At 42.1% G+C, this 20,380-nt stretch overlaps 1 protein-coding gene across 2 annotated transcripts in view; it reads left to right on the top strand.

The window, feature by feature from the left end:
- Positions 1-20,380, top strand: part of CNTNAP4 (contactin associated protein family member 4) — a 580,041-nt gene that overhangs the window by 457,774 nt on the left and 101,887 nt on the right. For both annotated transcript variants that reach the window (XM_075599587.1, XM_075599597.1), the window contains one exon: positions 6,338-6,508. In XM_075599587.1, the coding sequence (XP_075455702.1) occupies positions 6,338-6,508 (171 nt within the window). The remainder of the gene's footprint in view (positions 1-6,337; positions 6,509-20,380) is intronic.

Below are 20,380 nucleotides of genomic sequence, written 5' to 3'. Positions count from 1 at the left end.
AAGTTTTCTTGCTTTAATTTTTGATCATAATGAGATGAAAAAAACTAGCAATAAAAATATATTATAATGCTATCCCAAACTATTTTCAATACTAGGACATTACAGGCATACCCCGGTTTAAGGACACTCACTTTAAGTACACTCGCGAATAAGTACATCTCGCTCAATAGGCAAACGGCAGCTCACGCATGCGCCTGTCAGTACGTCCTGAACAGCAACACCGGCTCCCTACCTGTACCGAAACTGTGCGCAAGCGGGGAGACTATTGAGCCTGTTACACATGCGTTATTTACATCAGTTATGCACGTATATGATGATTGCAGTACAGTACATGCATCGATAAGTGGGGAAAAGGCAGTGCTTCACTTTAAGTACATTTTCGCTTTACATACATGCTCCGGTCCCATTGCGTATGTTAATGCGGGGTATGCCTGTACTGTATTGTAGGGCATCACACTCCAAGTGACAAGGAAGTAGTTCTTATAGAAATGTGGCTTCTGTATCTCTGCATGAATCAATTTTCCCTGTTTGATGTCTCAAATAGAGAAGGTACAGTATCTCAGATGTATTGAGTTTTTTTCCACAGGTAATTCAGGTGTTTTCAGTTTTGTTCACAGGTCTTTCTCTATTCATTGTATAATGAATATCTTTATCTGGCCATCTTTAGGTAAGTTGTTATTTGAAGCTAACAGAAAGTTGTGCAAAATTAATATGGAGTTAGGCCTATTCTAATGAATCTGAGGTATACAGTAGCCATTGTTTTTGCATATGCAGTAAGTAGCTTTGTGGATATACGTTACCTTCAGGGATAATAACATCCATTATGGATTAAAATTACATAATGAGTCCTGGGTTAACCGAGCTTTGTGATTCAGGCCCATAGTCAGAAAAGGCAGATCAGAATCATAAGTTCTTAAATAGTAGGGTGTCGAAATTTTGGTTAGGACATCAACTATAATAAGAGCTAGAATATTGGCTTCGGATTGATGTAATCTTATGAGAGAAAAAAAGAACAAGATACTTGATTCTATTGGAGTAGGGGGTAGCACACCAAGACCAGAGAGCCCTCAGATAGACAGAAGATTCTAGCAGTGAAACATCAGCCAAATATCAATTAGAAAAAAGTGAGTTTGGCGGTTCACAATCGAAAATAAACACTCCGAGCTGTAGGTTACGTTATTGGAAAAATGTATTGGCACATGTAGCACAAAATAAAAACCCTCTTACGTGTTTCGCGCCTTTTGACGCTTTATCAAGTGGGTGCGAAACGCGTAAGAGTGTTTTTATTTTGTGCTACATGTGCCAATACATTTTTCCAGTAATGTAACCTATAGCTCTCGGAGTGTTTGCTTTCGATTGTGAACCGCCAAACTCACTTTGTTCTATTTTGCAACGGACATCGACAGGAGCACGTCGAACGATGCACTGAACGATGCATCTGAAGAGATCCTGTGAGTACTTCAATATACTTATGAAGATAACACCCACATGTGTTAGGTGACTCAGTGCTTCCTTTGCGGTAAGCTAGTCACCCATTATTGAACTTTCAAATCACTGATACTTGATTTACAAGGACATCAGGCTTCTCTCAATACAGAGACTCACTAACAGAGGGATTCATACTATAACACTCTTCTATTGTGCAACAATTTCTTACAATTGCAACACTGTTCTTAATCTATTCTGAGGATCACAGCATCAAGGGTTTTTGGAGGCACTGTCCTGTTTGTTGTTACAAACTACCTCTTCTTCAAATATCAACTTGGACTGTTACATGCAAGCAGCAGGCAGTGAGGGGCTCTTTTAACTTTCATGGATGAAAGATCGTGTGATGCACCCTGAACATTATACGGTTTCTGACTCAGACTCTAATTGGAAATAGAATACTTTTTCCTTAGTTTGTGGGCTGGCTCCTATAATTATTTTCATTAAACCGGTTAACTAAATATTTAAGCTAAACTAGAAGCACTTAATAGAAACACTGTACAGTATGTTAAAAAGCAGAGACTAAAATCAACAGCAACAGTTCTAACAGGGGAAACTCTGAGAAAACGCATAAAAATACTCCAAACAAGCAACAGTACTGAACACACAACAGCCAATGAAAAGTTTAATGAAGAATGACGCCAAGGAAAGTGTAGACTTTTAATGCAATTTGTAAACATACAAGCTTGCAATTTTATTAATGAAATTAGCTAAGCTAAAAATATTCAAACAAAGGTTCTTTGTCAATTTGTATAGTTACATAAATAATCAATAATTATTTTTAATTTTTTTGAGTACTGTCAAAATGTACCAACATTTGCCGATTCAATGGTATTCTCCAATATTCGTTATGTTTTATGTCTTGTCACCTTTATTATTTTATAGTTAAGGACGTGCCCCTTTTAATCATAGTCCATAGCAATGGTCTGAGGCTAGTCATCTGCCTTGAAAGAGGCAGAGTTCTGGGGGGAATAATTAAAAACAGAGGGTTCTGGGGCACATATTGACTAGTTCTAAATGCAAGCTTTGTCTGAGGCCTTGGGATAAGGAGGGTACTCCTGAGAGCGACAGAATATTAATCCTCGAAGATGGAAGTATCTCTACCACAGGTCCTGGTGGGAAGGAGGCAAATCCAAATGCATGGACAGTAAATACCATGCAGATCCAGTGCTAAGGGTACCATGTCCAGAATATCCCTACGATAGTGGTAAGATTGACCAGAGAAGAATACCTAATGCATCTGTATTATTTGCCACTCATTGTTGTCTGAAGAAAGATGTCCTTGCATGTGGACACCAATATTTTGAAGGAATGAAATTCTTCTTTGTACCAATAAAGTTTCTGGCACCCTTTACTACCATCTTTCAGCATACACACCCAGCCAGCCTGGATACCAGCACCATGAGAAGGTAATTAGAGACCATGAGCTCCACTGTCCGATGTCTACATATATATTATTAATGAGAGATCCAGAACACATGGAGTTTTCAATAAAGTGTTTTTATTGCGGTGAATAACTTTTCATTTCCCAGTGGGACCTTCATCAAGATGCATAACAAGTGAAAAAGCATTTCATTTATAACCCCCCCCCCAATCAAATTAAAATATTAAAATATGCAAAAAGGAACAGGTGACCCATGGTGACCGTGATTGGTGCTGTGTAATAAAGTAATTAAAAAAATTAAAGGGATTGTGCTTGTGTCTGTGTCATTTAATGGTAATCAATAACACGATATAATACAAGCAAAGCTGTGTGTGTATATAAGCTAGCACAATCACATAAGACAGAGCAAAACATGGCTGATGCAATTGAAAGCAATGTCTAACCCATTGAATTTGCTTTTATGTACTTTAGCCATGAATTGCTCTGTCTTATTTGATATACAAGCTTACTGTATGTACACACATAATTTAGCCTGTATTACAGCTTATGTTATAGATTACCATTACCATTAAATGACATACAGACACAAGCACAATCCTTTTAATTGTTTAATTACTTTATTACATACAGTAGAACCAATCACGGACGCCACGGGTCACCTGTTCCTTGTTGCGTACTTCCAACACCCGTTGGTCTAAAATAAGACAAATACTGTATTCTCAAATCATTGACATCTTTTGCTGTCAGATAATGAATTGAAAGTAGTTCTTAAATAATCACCTACTATCACAAGTAGGAGATCAAACAATTTACGTGACACAATTGTTCACAGCGACTATCCGAGAACAAATCCATCAATGTCATTAAAAGTTACGTTTAGATGCAATGGTTGGAAAGCATGTGAATTTGTCACATTTACAAACCTTTAACAACCATGATAATGTACAACCACACACAATCAAAAGCTTTTTTTTTTTTAACTTCATTTTATTTGCAGTTTTTAATGGGATACGGTCAAACAGACAAAAAATAGTCAAAATGGAGAAAGAATGGTTCTACAAACTGTGTACACTGAGTCTAGAGGGGTTAAATGAAGGTTTTACTTTCACACCTTTTAACATGCTTTTTTATTAGGGTGACCATTGACTGCTATAGTGACTTATCATGAACATATTATATGAGTATGATGTACCACTGTGCCAATCAATGGGTAGAGGGTGGTGATACTTGTGCCGAGTTGGATGGTTAGACCTCCTTGGTGAGGAGCAGGGGAGGGTGGATTAACCCCTTAATTACTATCGTGGTTATTATCTGGATAATGGTAATTTTGCCCATGGCTGTACTGTACTGTACTGCTATAGTGGCTTATCATGAACATAGTATATGGGTATGATGTACCACTATGCCAATCAATGGGTAGAGGGTGGGTCTAGGTGTCCTGGGGTGGGGGATTAGGCCTCCTGGGTGGATAGCTGTGGAGAGTGGGCTAACCCCTTAATTACTATAGCGGCTATTAACAGATAAGGTGATTAAGGGGTTAAGGGCCAGTACATTGTATTTGTTCATGTATTCTTGCGGTCATTGGATGACATGGACCCTCAGTATGCTGAAGAGGACACCCTTCAAGATGGCAGGGGTAAGTAGAAAGATGTATTTACTTTATTTATGCTGGCTGGCTAATGCATTATTTAATTATGGGCAAATTAGCTATTATCCATATCTGGATAATAGTTATTTTGCCCATTACAGTACTGTATGTGTTGGGGGGAGGGGGGTATATTTAAATGTATTGAAATTAAATGTAGGACAAATGATTGGTACCGCAGGCCAGTGGGGACCCATGGAGACCACCCGAGGGCCCAGAAACACTTGTGGGGATCTCCTGAGAACCCCCAGACACCCGTGGGGACACCCGAGGGCCCATAGACACCCACAGTGACCACCTCAGGACCCTTGAACTGCCGCAGGATTTATTGTGGTAGCAGCTGTTTTAATATACATTTTATTACTAGTGTAGATGGGCAGGGGGTACCGGAGCAGAATCACATTGATGTGAGGTCCGGGGACCACCTGCTTCCCGAGATACAGACCCTGTTATGGGGTGCCGGTATCTCCTATGCATTTAAATGTCCTGTGTCATGTGACTGTGGGAATAAAATGCATAGGAGATACCGGCACCCCATAATGGGGCCTGTATCTCAGGAAGCAGCGGGTCCTTGGACCTCAAAACAACACGGTTCTGCTCCGGAGATACCCTGGTCATCTACACTAGTAATAAAATTGATATTAAAAAATATTAATTTCGAGCAAGATTTGCACAGGGAGAAGCGTCTCTCTATGAGCAGCTCTCTATGCAGCTGAAGGGCCTTTTCAGAGAGGCGATCATCACGCCACTGGCTACTCACCTGTTTTGGGAATTTTACTAGCACAGGTAATCGAGGCTTTCTGAATACCATGATAGCAACGCTCAAAAAATCGCGATTTAAATGGCCCGGCATTTTTTTTTTATGAACGCTTAGAGCATGGGCCCCAATGTATGTATGTATATATGTATGTATATCTTTACTTATATAGTGCCATTAATGTACATTGCTCTTCACAGCAGTAATACACATGACAATCATATAAATAACAAATAATATAAATAACACATAAAGGGGAGAAATCATACAATTTAATTCACACTGCTATTTTTCTTTAGTCGGTATGTGTGTATACTGTACATACTTTATAATACCTAACAATTGAAGACTTTCTCACTACAGAAACTGATCTCTTTTAAGGCTGCAGTATGGTATTAGCTATAATGTGAATGATATACTTTTGGCCCCACATTGCATACAGCATATTGCATACATCAATTCAGGAATCTTATTTAATTTCTCATCTCATCTCAATGACCAGGATATACTGCCATGGGATTCCCCCTTTTGGGTTTGGAAAATTACAATAATCCTGGGGTTGATAAGAATTGAGTGGGACCATTTCTGCTCTCTCCCTCCACCTCACACTTTTTAATTAATTAACTCGACTTAATGAGTAATTATCTTAAGTATGTGACCATATTTTTTTACCTGTAAATAATAATAAAAGTTAAGTCTTATAAATTGATTTCAGTGGTGTGCTCCAAGAGGTAACTTGTCACTACAGATTCTGTCTCCTTTCATGCCCTGCAGTTTTGTGTGTGTTTGAAATTAATAGGTTCACATGGAAGCACCCTGATCCACTCATTAATATTCCTTTCAGATTAAAATTGTGAGGTTACATGTGGTGCGTTGTAATTTTTTGTATGTGTAAAATTATGTTGCATAAATCTTATTTCACAATTGTTTGTTGTATCAACCCAAGTGGTAAAAACAAAATCAACGTAAGAATAATAGACAATCATTATGTATTATCTTTAAAATGATATTATTTTTTGAATCTGTGTAATGCATCAGTCAATGTATTTTCCTTTACTATGCCTAGGAAGTTTTTGGAATGCAGCTTCCTTTAATACAGAATCATCATACCTTCATTTTCCTACTCTCCATGGTGAATTTAGTGCAGATTTGTCCTTTTTCTTCAAGACTACATCGCACTCTGGATTATTTGTAGAAAATCTTGGGATTAAAGACTTTATACGAATAGAATTGCAATGTAAGTCATATGTTTTTTTTTCTTCACTTACTCAACAAAGGAAAGTTCTTTCTATTATTAAAATAAATCTCAGTTGCATTGACATAATTGATAAATTGTTCTTCAATGTAACCCTAAACTCAGACTAATATAACATATATACAGCATAAAAATGCTAAATATTGGGAATTATTGTCATTGTATTGAAACGTTACTTGAATTTCAAGGTCAATATATGTAAAGTTGCAATCTGTGCTACTAATGATTTGTTATTTTTCAGTATCTGTTCCAGGGTGTTTCACCAGTGCTGAGTCATGGCAATTAAAACTTTGTGGACAAAAGTTCAGAAAAATACATAAAAGAAAAAAGGGGAAGAAGAAAGAAGAAAAAGCAACAATAGTGTAACATGTCTAAACAAAATCAATATAATTAGCAGCAAGTAGGTAATGCAGTCACAAACAAATGTTTCAAATAAGCATATGGATTGCGGCTTCTCATGGGGAGCAGGGACTCTCCGTCAGATGGTTAGTGAATGTAAGCGGTGCATTGAAGTCCTACATACACAAAAATACATGTATATAAAATTACATAAAAAACATTCAACCACTACACATGTAACATATGAAACCGTTAAATAAATGCCCCAAACCTAGGGCAACACTGTTTTGAAATAATATTCACTATTCAAAAAGTAACATTTCCATACACATACAGTATCAATATTTGAAAAGAATTTAAAGTACTGAAAAAATAGACTATAATAAATTACTAATAATAGATTGTATATCCACGTTCCATAGAATATGGTAGCAAATAAATAAATATCATCAGAAAATAATATAGACAATAATGCATATAATTATATAAACCCTAAAATATAGCTAATGGTTCACAGAATTAATTTAATAATAATCATTTTATTTCATATAGCACTTTTCTACCAATGGGACTCAAAGCGCTTCATAATTATAGTATGTGTGTTGTACGCAGGACATAGGAATTTTTACAGATAAAGTCCCTGCCCAGATTAATTTACAATTTTTGATTTTGGTGCTTGAGATACAAGAGGCTAAAGTGACTCATTCTAGGTCACAAAGAGCTGACACCGAGAATTGAGACAGGTTCCTCTGCTTTAAACTCTATTATTGTTTGCAGTATTAGTGTTTTTACTCACTGGGCCACTCCTCCCTGGAATGGAAAAGTACCTATAATCATTCATAAACACATCATTATTAAAAACATAATTAACGGAGCACATTTCTAATAACATCATTTATATAAAGCAACCCAGATCTATATCAATATTGAGACCTTACGGGTGAGGGTTTAATTTAATTATTTAATTATATTAAATAATATATTAATATTAATATATTATATTAAATAATATTAAAAAATTTAATATTTTAAAACATTTAATAGATCCATTCAGTTTCCTTAGCTAATAAAATATGGATCTTATTCCCTCCTTTCTAATTAAGAAAAAAAGTGCGTGCTGTGTAGCGCTATTCAAAAAATTATATAAATATATTAGATACTGTGTGAACTAAATAATGAATAATAGGGGCTGCCAACTTCAAAACTAGCTACCCAAAGCTAGTGAAAGAACTACAGAAAAACAAAGGGGCGCCCCTATCTCTACAATGAGTGAATATGAATAACACAATATGTATAAACAACAGAATGCTAAATGCAAATAAGAATATACAATAGAATACAACCGTATGAGTGTGATAAAACGCTGAAAAAAGTCTCCAAAAGTTCCAAGGATGTGGAATAAAGGATCCAGTCGTGGCTCAGCACATGAAAAGAAATAAACAAAACAACATACCTCAATAGTTATCAAAAATAAATGAATAAAATAAAATAAAAAATAAAAAACTAACAAAACTAACAGAGTGATCGAGCAAGCACTAAGGATTACTAAAATAACAAAACTATTTATTAAAAGACAAAAATCTAAGAACAATACAAATAAAAAAACTAAGACATCCACTAATCCTGCGTCCAGGTTCTATAGGAATCCTACTTACAAGCTGCAAGTAGGTCAAGCGCATGTATATATAGTCTGGGTGGCTACTCCTCTGCTTCAGGTGTGCTGTAGGAACGTCCTCTCCTTATCCTACCCAGACCCGCTGGGTGTTCGGAAGGGAACTCCATCTGCTGGGAAGTCATTCGTAAGCCTCCTGACCTCTCTTGTTCAAGGTTCCGATTCCGATTCCGCTGCCAGCAAGACTGAGACTGAGCTACATCAGCTATACCAGTAGCAGCTGCCCCCGGCGGTGTAATCTTGCGAGAGAGGGAGAGGCGGAGCGGTAGTTTTGTTAGTTTTTTATTTTTTATTTTATTCATTTATTTTTGTTAACTATTGAGGTTATTTTCTATAACAGTATCACACTATGTTGTTTTGTTTATTTCTTTTCATGTGCTGTACCACGACTGGATCCTTTATTCCACATCCTTGGAACTTTTGGGGACTTTTTTCAGCGTTTTATCACACGGTTGTATTCTATTGTATATTCTTATTTGCATTTAGCATTCTGTTGTTTATACATACAGTCGTGGCCGAGCTGAGTCTTCAGCGGCCGCCACCGCAATGTGCGGACAGACTCCGGGCAGACGCGGCTGGTGACACGCGGCTAGTGACGCGTGCCGTGGCGCCGGTCACAAGTTCCGCCGGCATCCCCGGGTAAGGGGACATGGGACAGGGAAATGGAGGGGAGATGCGGGAAGAGGGGGAGCAGAGGCAGCCAGGGGGTCGCGAGGGGAGGGGAAGACGAGCGAAGCTGGCGAGCAGAGGCGGAGCAGCCAAGCAGCCAGGGGGTCGCGAGGGTAGGGGAAGATGCGGCTGAGTGCGGCCAAGTTCGGCGCCAGCCAAAAAAAGCCCCAGAACATTACGGGCATTTGTGAGATTGAAGTTGGCCGCAGCAGTATTGTGTTATTCATATTCACTCATTGTAGAGATAGGGGCACCCCTTTGTTTTTCTGTACTCCTTTCTAATTAAGTTATATTTTATCAATACCTATGAAAATCAGAACCTCTGGATTTTGGTTATGATAATCCTTTGAAATGTTTCAAAACACAATGGGTATCTACCACCTTCCTGGATTCTTACTTCTTTTTCCGGTCGCTCAAAGCACTGGAGTCCACAAGGAAACTCAAATGAATAAGTTATACATGTACTAGTGTAAGAGCTCAACTTATTAACTTCAGATTCTTCTCCAGAGCTGTTGGACTTAAACAGTGACTTCATTTCAGAGCTATATTTGCATACTGAGCAATTTTAGCATTTATGGAAACCCTTTCTGCTCTTTAACCAGCTATTGGTTGCAATGTTTTTTTTTTTTAGTCTATTTTTAGTGACTGTAGGGGTCAGAAGTTGTTTAAAATGTGGTGCTTTTTGGAATACTACCTGTGGCGTGGGGGTTAGTTTTGGTAGCAATACAGGATAATTCAATAAAATGTTCCAATGTTTCTGCATTATCCTTCTTATTTCACCTGAGGCACTGTTACATTCGGTGGTAAATGGTATTAATTCTTGCCTTTTATTATCCACCTTTGATTCTTTATTGAACAATAATAGATCGGCTCTCGGTATCTCATTAACTTTCCTATAAGCTCCTTCTACTATAGAGCCATTATATTTTCTCTCTGTGAATTTGTTTTTCTGTCTACTGCCTATTTTTAAAGTTATTGTCCTGTACAGTTTCTCTTCAATATTTGAAATTAGCCTGAAGATATGTTTCAAATCCATCTTTTGTCATGGTGGCTATTTGCTAGTAACTCATTATTTCTATCACCTTCTCAAAGTGAGTCGTACTGTTGATTTTTAGCTTTTTCATCATTGAAAATATTGAAATTATGAAACTCAACACTTTTTTTTTACTGTAATTTGGCGTGAATACTAGATTTATTACTTTGTTTTTTAGATATAAAAGGAATTTTTCCATGATACTTCTTTCCCCCTCCAAAAAAAAACCCCATAATCTAGAAAGTGGTGCCATAGCACCAGGTTTGCTCCAAATGGGTTATTATTCCAGAAACACATGTCCTCCCACTATCCCAAGTAAGACATTTGCATAACTTCCTATTCCTCCCTCTCTTGCTTTTCCCTCCTTTGAGGCTCACACTGTCCAGATTTTCTCTCTGTTCTTGTGGTGGTCATCTATCGCCCACCTACCTCTACTCATCCCCCTTCTGCCTTTCTCTCTCACTTTGACTCCTGGCTCTCTTTCTTCCTCTCCTCAGACTCCCCTGTTCTTCTCCTTGGGGACTTCAATTGCCACATTGATGACACCTCTCTCCCTTGGGCTTCCTGCTTTCTTTCTCTAACCTCTTCTGTTGGCCTTCAACAGTGGACTGCAGCCAGCAACCACAAGGATGGCCACTACTTAGACCTGGTTTTCACTAAGAACTTCTCTCTCTCCGATTTCTCCATTTCCCCTTTTCCTCTCTCTGACCATCATCTCATCTCATTCTCTCTATCTCGCTTCTCCCCTTCTCCACCTCCATCTACACCCCGGTTCTGCAGAAACCTGCGCTCTATTCACTTACCTGACTTTGAGTCCACTTTACGCTCCTCCCTCTCCTCTCTCAGCTCTGCTACAGACCCCGACAACCTGGTCAGGAACTACAACTCTGTCTTGTCCTCCTCTGTTGATCTACATGCCTCACTTTCTCTCTGCCACACTCGCCCTTCTAACCCTAGACCCTGGCTAAATTCCCACACACGCATGCTGCGTTCCTCCACTCATTCCTCTGAACGCCTCTGGAGGAAGTCTCACACTCTCGCAGACTTCCTTCACTACAAATTTATGCTATCCTGTTTCAACTCTGCCCTCTCGCAAGCTAAACAAGCCTACTTTTCTGCACTAATCAACATGCACAAGTCTAACCCACGCCAACTGTTCTCTGTGTAGCCCTCTTTCCCCCCCCCCTTAAGTGAGATTGAGGTGGGTAGGTGTGTCTGACTACTTATCAGTGTGGTGCTATACCTGTTTGGCAACCAGGAGAGCTGAGCTTCCGCCACGGGGAACCTGGGGTATGTACTTACACTCGGTGCAGCGCCTCCACTGATGAGGGATCCCAACGGGGTGAGAGTGTGCCCTCACCAGAACCCACATACAGTAAATACACACTGTGTGAATAAACAGTATTTACTGAGCATAAACTGTAACTCCAATAACACCTCTTTGCATAACATCAAAACAATATATCAATAACAGTGCATCACTCTGAATGCATACCATCCCCCCACCCACATGTCCATCATCACATTCCCCGCAGTCTCTTGAGTGTCCCCAACAATAAAGACCAGTGTGAGTGTGAGGGATAGCGCTTCCCTGTGTTGGGGCCCGGTGGTGCACTTAATATATACTACCTCCCTGACCAGTCCTGGTCAGGAAAATCCTTGGAACTCAGCAGCACCGCACAGTGATCCCACGGCGTGCTGCGTTGCTCTCTGCAGGAATGGATGCCCACGCTGCATCCACAGGAAAGGAATCTCCAGCCGGGATGCTTCTTTAACACAGTCTCTGAACACGCTGTCAGACAGTCAGATGCTGTCAGACAGCAACCCTCATGCTGCTTTGAATAGGGTGAAGGAGTCCCTGTCCTAAGGCCAACACTATGCCATACAGCTTCCTCTGGTGTCATAGGGGACTAACTGGGCCCTGGGGTATACCCCTACCCTAGTCCCTGCATGCAGAATAACTCTCCCTGTAACTTCTGTCTGATCCCAGACTCTGGCAGCTCACCACGTGCAACTGGCACTGGTGATATTACACACACTGAACAACTAGAAAGCAACCCCCCTTCTTCCTATGAGGGGCCTTTCACTGACACAGCCAAAGCTAACTGCTGTGGCTGCACTTAAGGCCACACTGTGTCTTCTAGTCAGAGCACACAGCACGACAGCTATTTCACTGACAAGATTACACACACCTAAGGGCAGGGTCCATATATAAGGGGCCTTCCCGAAGAACTTACCCACTAACCTAGTGGGGAGTGGGGCCTACCTGGGCCTGGGGTTTCTCTGGCCTAGTACAGCAGAGCCCTGCTCTGTGTACACTACCTTCCCCAATCTCTTCCTGGATCCAACTGCCAAACGTGGTCCTCGCAACATTGTAGCCTTCCTCCACAGGAGAAGCTGCAAAACCCTATTTGCTGGCTGGCTGCACGTGATGTGGGTGAAAGGGCAATCCCCAGAGGCTGCTGGGAATTGTAGTCCACTCAGGACCTCTGTAGCATTGGGACCGCGTGTGCTATCCTTACTACGCCTGTGCAAAGCTGTAATGGTCGCCGCTATGCTTAACTGCGCCTGTGCGACCTCTAGAGAGCCTTCCTGCCTCTCTGCCTTATCACAGGTGAACCGGGGAGCCAAAGGGGACCTGGCTATATTCTCCCCCTGGTGGAAATACCAACGACCCCGCTTGGAGGACAGCGTCACACAGCACAGAGTTATATAATAAAAATGCAGGGCATAGTATATACAACTTATCACAGGTGCTTTACCATCAACAGTGCGTAACTTAATCATAACCGTTATACCCGAGGCCAGCTGAGTGATTGCTGTTTGCTGAGACCAATTGTGGGGTGCCCCTAACTGATAATGTGGGGGTTCCTCACTTTGACTTTCGTGAGCCTCCGCAAACTCATGGTCAGGTGCAACAGTCACTGGTTCCATACTACTTCCTCCCCCTGGTGGAAGGAATAGCACAGTGTCTCTTGGCCAGACCTTTACCCGGCTATCCGCGGCATGGATGCGGTAGCCCAGGAGGTCTTGACCTTTTTCGCGGTCCACCACATGGTGAATGGAGCGCTCCTTTTTGTGCTTAAAGGAGGCAATTTTCACGGGATCACTCACAACACAGTCCTTGTCCCTAAGCACTTGGGAGGCTTCCACTGGGAAGCGAGCGATTAGCAAAGTCTCTGTACTCAATGTCTTTGTTACATCCTGCAGGGGGTAAAGGGGTGATACCTTACCACTGCGGTGATTCACGGTGGCCAACAGATCCTCGGGGACGCTGTCAGTTCCCACCTCGACTGTCTTGGGACTTGCCCCCGGCACTTCTGGGGCAGTCCACTTACGCGCTGAAAACTCGGGAGCGTTGGATCCCAGTCCTGGGACCACTTGTGTTGGAGCGCACGGGCTCATACTCTGTTCAGAAGCCTCAACTCTGGCCTTCTTCACGGCCACCTCCATCGAAGATTGTGGGGAGTTAGGGAGTTCCTTACCACTCTACTGGCTTGGGATGGATTCCCCCAAGGAGGACACCTCCGCCAGGACGCGATGCAGAGGGGAGCCCTTCGCCCGGGTGACCAGACTTAAGGAGCCATCGTGCTCCGCAGTCACCTGGAGGCTCACCCCCGACACCCCTGGGGCAGTCGACTCACCCTCATCGTCGTTTGGTACTGGTCCCCATTCTAGGACCGATGGTACCTCGGTAGTAGGTCGGACTGACCATTGTAGGGCACACGGGCCCACAGCAGGCTCTGCATCCGCCAAGATAGGGTGTTCATTGCTGTCACTAAAGTGGTCCGCCGGCAGGCGCATCACCACAAGTGACTGGTCGCTGGATTCACTAGAAGAAGGTGGGGGTATATACACCTTAACAAGAAAAAACACAAAAGCGCACCAAGATGAGAGATAGATATTGTATTAGCAACAAATAATAAAATTAGTAACTTACATATAAAATTTCTTTAATAATCCCCGATCTGGTGTCTATCACAGGAGTAGGGCATCACATAGGAAGTATGAAGGGTAATCTCAGTTCTGAGAGATCAGACCCGCGCGCTGGGGCTGTCTCTGTTCACTCTCCTGTCCTCCATGTGTGGTAGCGTGGTGCAGAGTGTAGCACACATGTGCAGGAACCGGGGCCTTCAATAAGTGTCCTTAGGATGCCTGTCCGTTTTTGATAGCATAGAAACGATCGGAAATAAGCAGGAACGGTACACTTGAGTGTGTACTGGTGGTGGGTAGTAAAACCGCCAGCCACAACAGTCGCGACGCGTTTCTTTTAACAAAGTAAACTTCTTCAGGCAGTATCTGGGACACCTGATTATGGGGTCCTTTATAGGTCTAATCCTGTGCGTCATTGGTTAATACCTAATGGCTGCATGGCCAATCAGGCTCATATACTGATAGGGGCGGGCCACAATAGGAAGACCTCCCTGTTAGTGCATTTAATCCAGTAATGAATTACACTAATTGAGTATATATATATAAGTGTAAATAGAAAGGTAAACAGACCTTAAAGGGGAGCCAAAATCATGTGTCCCAAATAGTCAAGTGCAATAAAATATGCATAGTAGTAGCATAAAAAACAAAGTATATGTGCATACTGGATAACAACATTAATAACATTAGATGACATATAAATAACTTTTAAAATATGGGAAATAGAACAAATGGAAAGGTGGGTGGGGGGAGGGGAAGAATTGAAGAAAAAGTGGGGGGAAAAAAAAAAAAAAAGGAGGTAGAAAAAAAAAAAAAAAAAGGCTTATAAAATGAATAAAAACCACTGTAATGATAAAGTGGCTAAAAAAATCAGATAAAAAACAGATAAAAAGGGTATTAGACCAATGTTTGTATCAAATTGCAGTATGCATGGTTTCACCTCAAAAAAGGGGTTAATTCCACATAGTCGTTCAAGCCCCCCGGGTACTTGGATTGGAGGGTAAATATCCAGAATTGCTCCCTTTTTGCAATCTGAAGATCTATGTTACCAGCCCGTACATTAGTTGTTATATGTTCGATGCCCATATATTTAACCCCTATAGTGCTACACTGATGGACATCCTTAAAGTGTGACAACAGATGTGTCAATGGTTTATTAGATGCCAGTAGCTTGGGAATATTAGTGATATTTTTGAGGTGCTCCATCACTCTAATTTTGAGCTGACGTTTAGTACGGCCCACATACTGTAAACCACATCCACATTGCATCTGCGCCGCAGTTGATTATGTGGCGCAGATACATCGATGATGTGATTGTTATCTGGGACGGTGATGATACCTCGTTTGATAGCTTCGTTGCAAGGTTGAATGATAATTTGTTCAATCTCACTTTCACCAGTGAAATAAGTCCAAGTAAGATCATCTTCTTGGACTTAGAAATTTACATAATCAACAACGAGTTACACACGAAAACCCATTTTAAGAACACTAATGTTAACTCCTTTCTACACCCAGAAAGTGGACATGAAAGGAGATGCATTAATAACATCCCATTCAGCCAGTTTTTGCGCATTAGGCGTAACTGTGCTGATATAGAAACGTTCAAGGTACAATCTCAAATACTCTTTGAGCGTTTCTTTCAAAAGGGCTATGATGTGACTCTTATAGATAGAGCCTACAAAAGAGCATTAAACATTAATAGGAAGAAACTGATTCAACCTAAGAATAGTAAACCCAATGGTAAACAAAAGTGTGTTTCCACTGGAAAGACACTAGTTCAACCATTGGAGAATCCAGTGACTAATGGCTCTCTTATCACATTGCCCACTTCAGATTCCAGTGAAACAGACCATAAAAATAATAAAAGGAAGAATGAGAAACACGCACCAAATTTCGTAACAAAATGTAATAGTTCTCATAGAAAGATCAAATATATTTTGAACAAATACTGGTACATTTTGCAGATGGATCCAATCTTGGCAAAAACTTTACCAGAAAGACCAATGATTGTGTTCACAAAATCCGACAATCTAAAAAGTATCTTGGCCCCTAGTCTCCTCAAAGGCAGTGATTCAAACAAAAAGAAAGATCTTAGGGAGATGTTAGGCATTAAAGGTAACCACAGATGCAATAGGTGCAAAATCTGTCCACGAATGCTTACTCAGGATTACTTTAAATCTAAAGCGACAGATATTAGATATGAAATTAATAGCTACATCGATTGCGTAACCACTTATGTCATTTATATCCTGCAATGTGGATGTGGTTTACAGTATGTGGGCCGTACTAAACGTCAGCTCAAAATTAGAGTGATGGAGCACCTCAGAAATATCACTAATATTCCCAAGCTACTGGCATCTAATAAACCATTGACACATCTGTTGTCACACTTTAAGGATGTCCATCAGTGTAGCACTATAGGGGTTAAATATATGGGCATCGAACATATAACAACTAATGTACGGGCTGGTAACATAGATCTTCAGATTGCAAAAAGGGAGCAATTCTGGATATTTACCCTCCAATCCAAGTACCCGGGAGGCTTGAACGACTATGTGGAATTAACCCCTTTTTTGAGGTGAAACCATGCATACTGCAATTTGATACAAACATTGGTCTAATACCTTTTTTATCTGTTTTTTATCTGATTTTTTTAGCCACTTTATCATTACAGTGGTTTTTATTCATTTTATAAGCCTTTTTTTTTTTTTTTTTTTTTTTCTACCTCCTTTTTTTTTTTTTTTTTCCCACTTTTTCTTCAATTCTTCCCCTCCCCCCACCCACCTTTCCATTTGTTCTATTTCCCATATTTTAAAAGTTATTTATATGTCATCTAATGTTATTAATGTTGTTATCCAGTATGCACATATACTTTGTTTTTTATGCTACTACTATGCATATTTTATTGCACTTGACTATTTGGGACACATGATTTTGGCTCCCCTTTAAGGTCTGTTTACCTTTCTATTTACACTTATATATATACTCAATTAGTGTAATTCATTACTGGATTAAATGCACTAACAGGGAGGTCTTCCTATTGTGGCCCGCCCCTATCAGTATATGAGCCTGATTGGCCATGCAGCCATTAGGTATTAACCAATGACGCACAGGATTAGACCTATAAAGGACCCCTAAACAGGTGTCCCAGATATCGCCTGAAGAAGTTTACTTTGTTAAACGAAACGCGTCGCGACTGTTGTGGCTGGCGGTTTTACTACCCACCACCAGTACACACTCAAGTGTACCGTTCCTGCTTATTTACGATCGTTTCTATGCTATCAAAAACGGACAGGCATCCTAAGGACACTTATTGAAGGCCCCGGTTCCTGCACATGTGTGCTACACTCTGCACCACGCTACCACACGTGGAGGACAGGAGAGTGAACAGAGACAGCCCCAGCGCGCGGGTCTGATCTCTCAGAACTGAGATTACCCTTCATACTTCCTATGTGATGCCCTACTCCTGTGATAGACACCAGATCGGGGATTATTAAAGAAATTTTATATGTAAGTTACTAATTTTATTATTTGTTGCTAATACAATATCTATCTCTCATCTTGGTGCGCTTTTGTGTTTTTTCTTGTTTTGCTGATATTGGTATCACCATTGGGGTTCCGGTGGAGACCACATTTGGAGGTGGGGGAGACACCTCATAAACACAGAAGCAGCAAGAGAACTGAGAGGGATCAACAATCCAAGCTTAAAGAGCCAGAGCGCGGACTGAACTTTTCATTACGGGTATATACACCTTACCCTGTGATTCCTCTGTATCATCGCTCCGGTGGTTCGCCGGTAGGCGCATCGCCACCGATGGGACTTCAACCTCGTCCCGCTCAGGAACCGGATCTGAAATGTTCACTCGGGCACACGGGCCCTCCACAACCTGTTGTTGGTAGCGGGAATCCCTAAGTAACTTCTCCCTGAAGACAGACTTAACTTCAGCACAACTCAGAGTAATATAGAGGTCAGGATCCTCCTCCTGTTTTGAAGCTATCACGATCGGATCCTCAGAATTTTCTATGAGAGGGGTAGATAGGTTAGCTATACTGACCGGCTCATCGTCCTCTGCTGATTCTACAGGCTGGGGCATAATAGACTTCAATAACCGGGCACCGCAACAGTCACATTTAGGCTCCCACGCCAATGCCTCCCTAGAACAGTCTGTCTCATCCACGTTTGGTTGAAAGTCACAGTGCTTGCTCCCCCTGGTGGAATCTGAAGGAGGGGCACTTTCTACAAGGGAGTGGTTCTGGCTCTGTGCTGAGTCACTCACAGTGCAGGGCGGGGTTCAGTGTTTCGCGCCCAACCCGGACAATACTCTGCAACAATTTCTTGCACAGTCCTGGTGCTCTCCCGACTTGGCGGGAGCCGCCATCTTAGGTGTGACTCACTGCTAGAGAGAGACTCCATTTTAATCACAGTCTCTGCAATTACACTAGGGCTCTCTGTATAGATAGGGGGGTAGCCTTCTGGTTTTCCCGCCAATCCCGGACAGTTTTCTTCTACACAATTTAGTGCAGGCTGGCAGCCAGCAGCACGTGCGCTCCCCTGCTCTGGCGGGAGACGCCATTTGGCTGGGTCGGCGTAAACTAGGGGGTACCCCTCAGACGGGCCCCCTGGCATACACAGGGCGGACGGTGCCTCTGCCAGGCATATATCCGCGGTGGGGATGGCCACAAAAAGTATCATTTTCCATAGGGCCGTGGGATCGTGTTCTTCCTCTAAGAAACATGCGTGCGGCCACCCTGGAATTTTACGCATAAAGTACTGAACCTCAACCGCAGGCATAGTTGCGGGAAGGCCTCCAACCGCCACCACCCGGCCAGGTTCCATACATTGCCTCAAAGCCCAGGCAAGGACCTCATGGCTGGACTTTCCAAACATGGTGACAAAAAATTGAGACTTGGACAATTTGGGAAAAAAAATGGAACAGGGCACCCCAGGTCTGTATCTCAGCAGCGCCTCCAAATGTAGCCCTCTTTCCCCCCCCTTAAGTGAGATTGAGGTGGGTAGGTGTGTCTGACTACTTATCAGTGTGGTGCTATACCTGTTTGGCAACCAGGAGAGCTGAGCTTCCGCCACGGGGAACCTGGGGTATGTACTTACACTCGGTGCAGCGCCTCCACTGATGAGGGATCCCAACGGGGTGAGAGTGTGCCCTCACCAGAACCCACATACAGTAAATACACACTGTGAGAATAAACAGTATTTACTGAGCATAAACTGTAACTCCAATAACACCTCTTTGCATAACATCAAAACAATATATCAATAACAGTGCATCACTCTGAATGCATACCATCCCCCCACCCACATGTCCATCATCACATTCCCCGCAGTCTCTTGAGTGTCCCCAACAATAAAGACCAGTGTGAGTGTGAGGGATAGCGCTTCCCTGTGTTGGGGCCCGGTGGTGCACTTAATATATACTACCTCCCTGACCAGTCCTGGTCAGGAAAATCCTTGGAACTCAGCAGCACCGCACAGTGATCCCACGGCGTGCTGCGCTGCTCTCTGCAGGAATGGATGCCCACGCTGCATCCACAGGAAAGGAATCTCCAGCCGGGATGCTTCTTTAACACAGTCTCTGAACACGCTGTCAGACAGTCAGATGCTGTCAGACAGCAACCCTCATGCTGCTTTGAATAGGGTGAAGGAGTCCCTGTCCTAAGGCCAACACTATGCCATACAGCTTCCTCTGGTGTCATAGGGGACTAACTGGGCCCTGGGGTATACCCCTACCCTAGTCCCTGCATGCAGAATAACTCTCCCTGTAACTTCTGTCTGATCCCAGACTCTGGCAGCTCACCACGTGCAACTGGCACTGGTGATATTACACACACTGAACAACTAGAAAGCAACCCCCCTTCTTCCTATGAGGGGCCTTTCACTGACACAGCCAAAGCTAACTGCTGTGGCTGCACTTAAGGCCACACTGTGTCTTCTAGTCAGAGCACACAGCACGACAGCTATGTCACTGACAAGATTACACACACCTAAGGGCAGGGTCCATATATAAGGGGCCTTCCCTAAGAACTTACCCACTAACCTAGTGGGGAGTGGGGCCTACCTGGGCCTGGGGTTTCTCTGGCCTAGTACAGCAGAGCCCTGCTCTGTGTACACTACCTTCCCCAATCTCTTCCTGGATCCAACTGCCAAACGTGGTCCCCGCAACATTGTAGCCTTCCTCCACAGGAGAAGCTGCAA

The sequence above is a fragment of the Ascaphus truei genome, chromosome 1 (genome assembly GCF_040206685.1).
Source record: "Ascaphus truei isolate aAscTru1 chromosome 1, aAscTru1.hap1, whole genome shotgun sequence".
In the NCBI taxonomy this organism is placed as follows: domain Eukaryota; kingdom Metazoa; phylum Chordata; class Amphibia; order Anura; family Ascaphidae; genus Ascaphus; species Ascaphus truei.
This window is presented reverse-complemented; position numbering and strand designations above follow the sequence as displayed.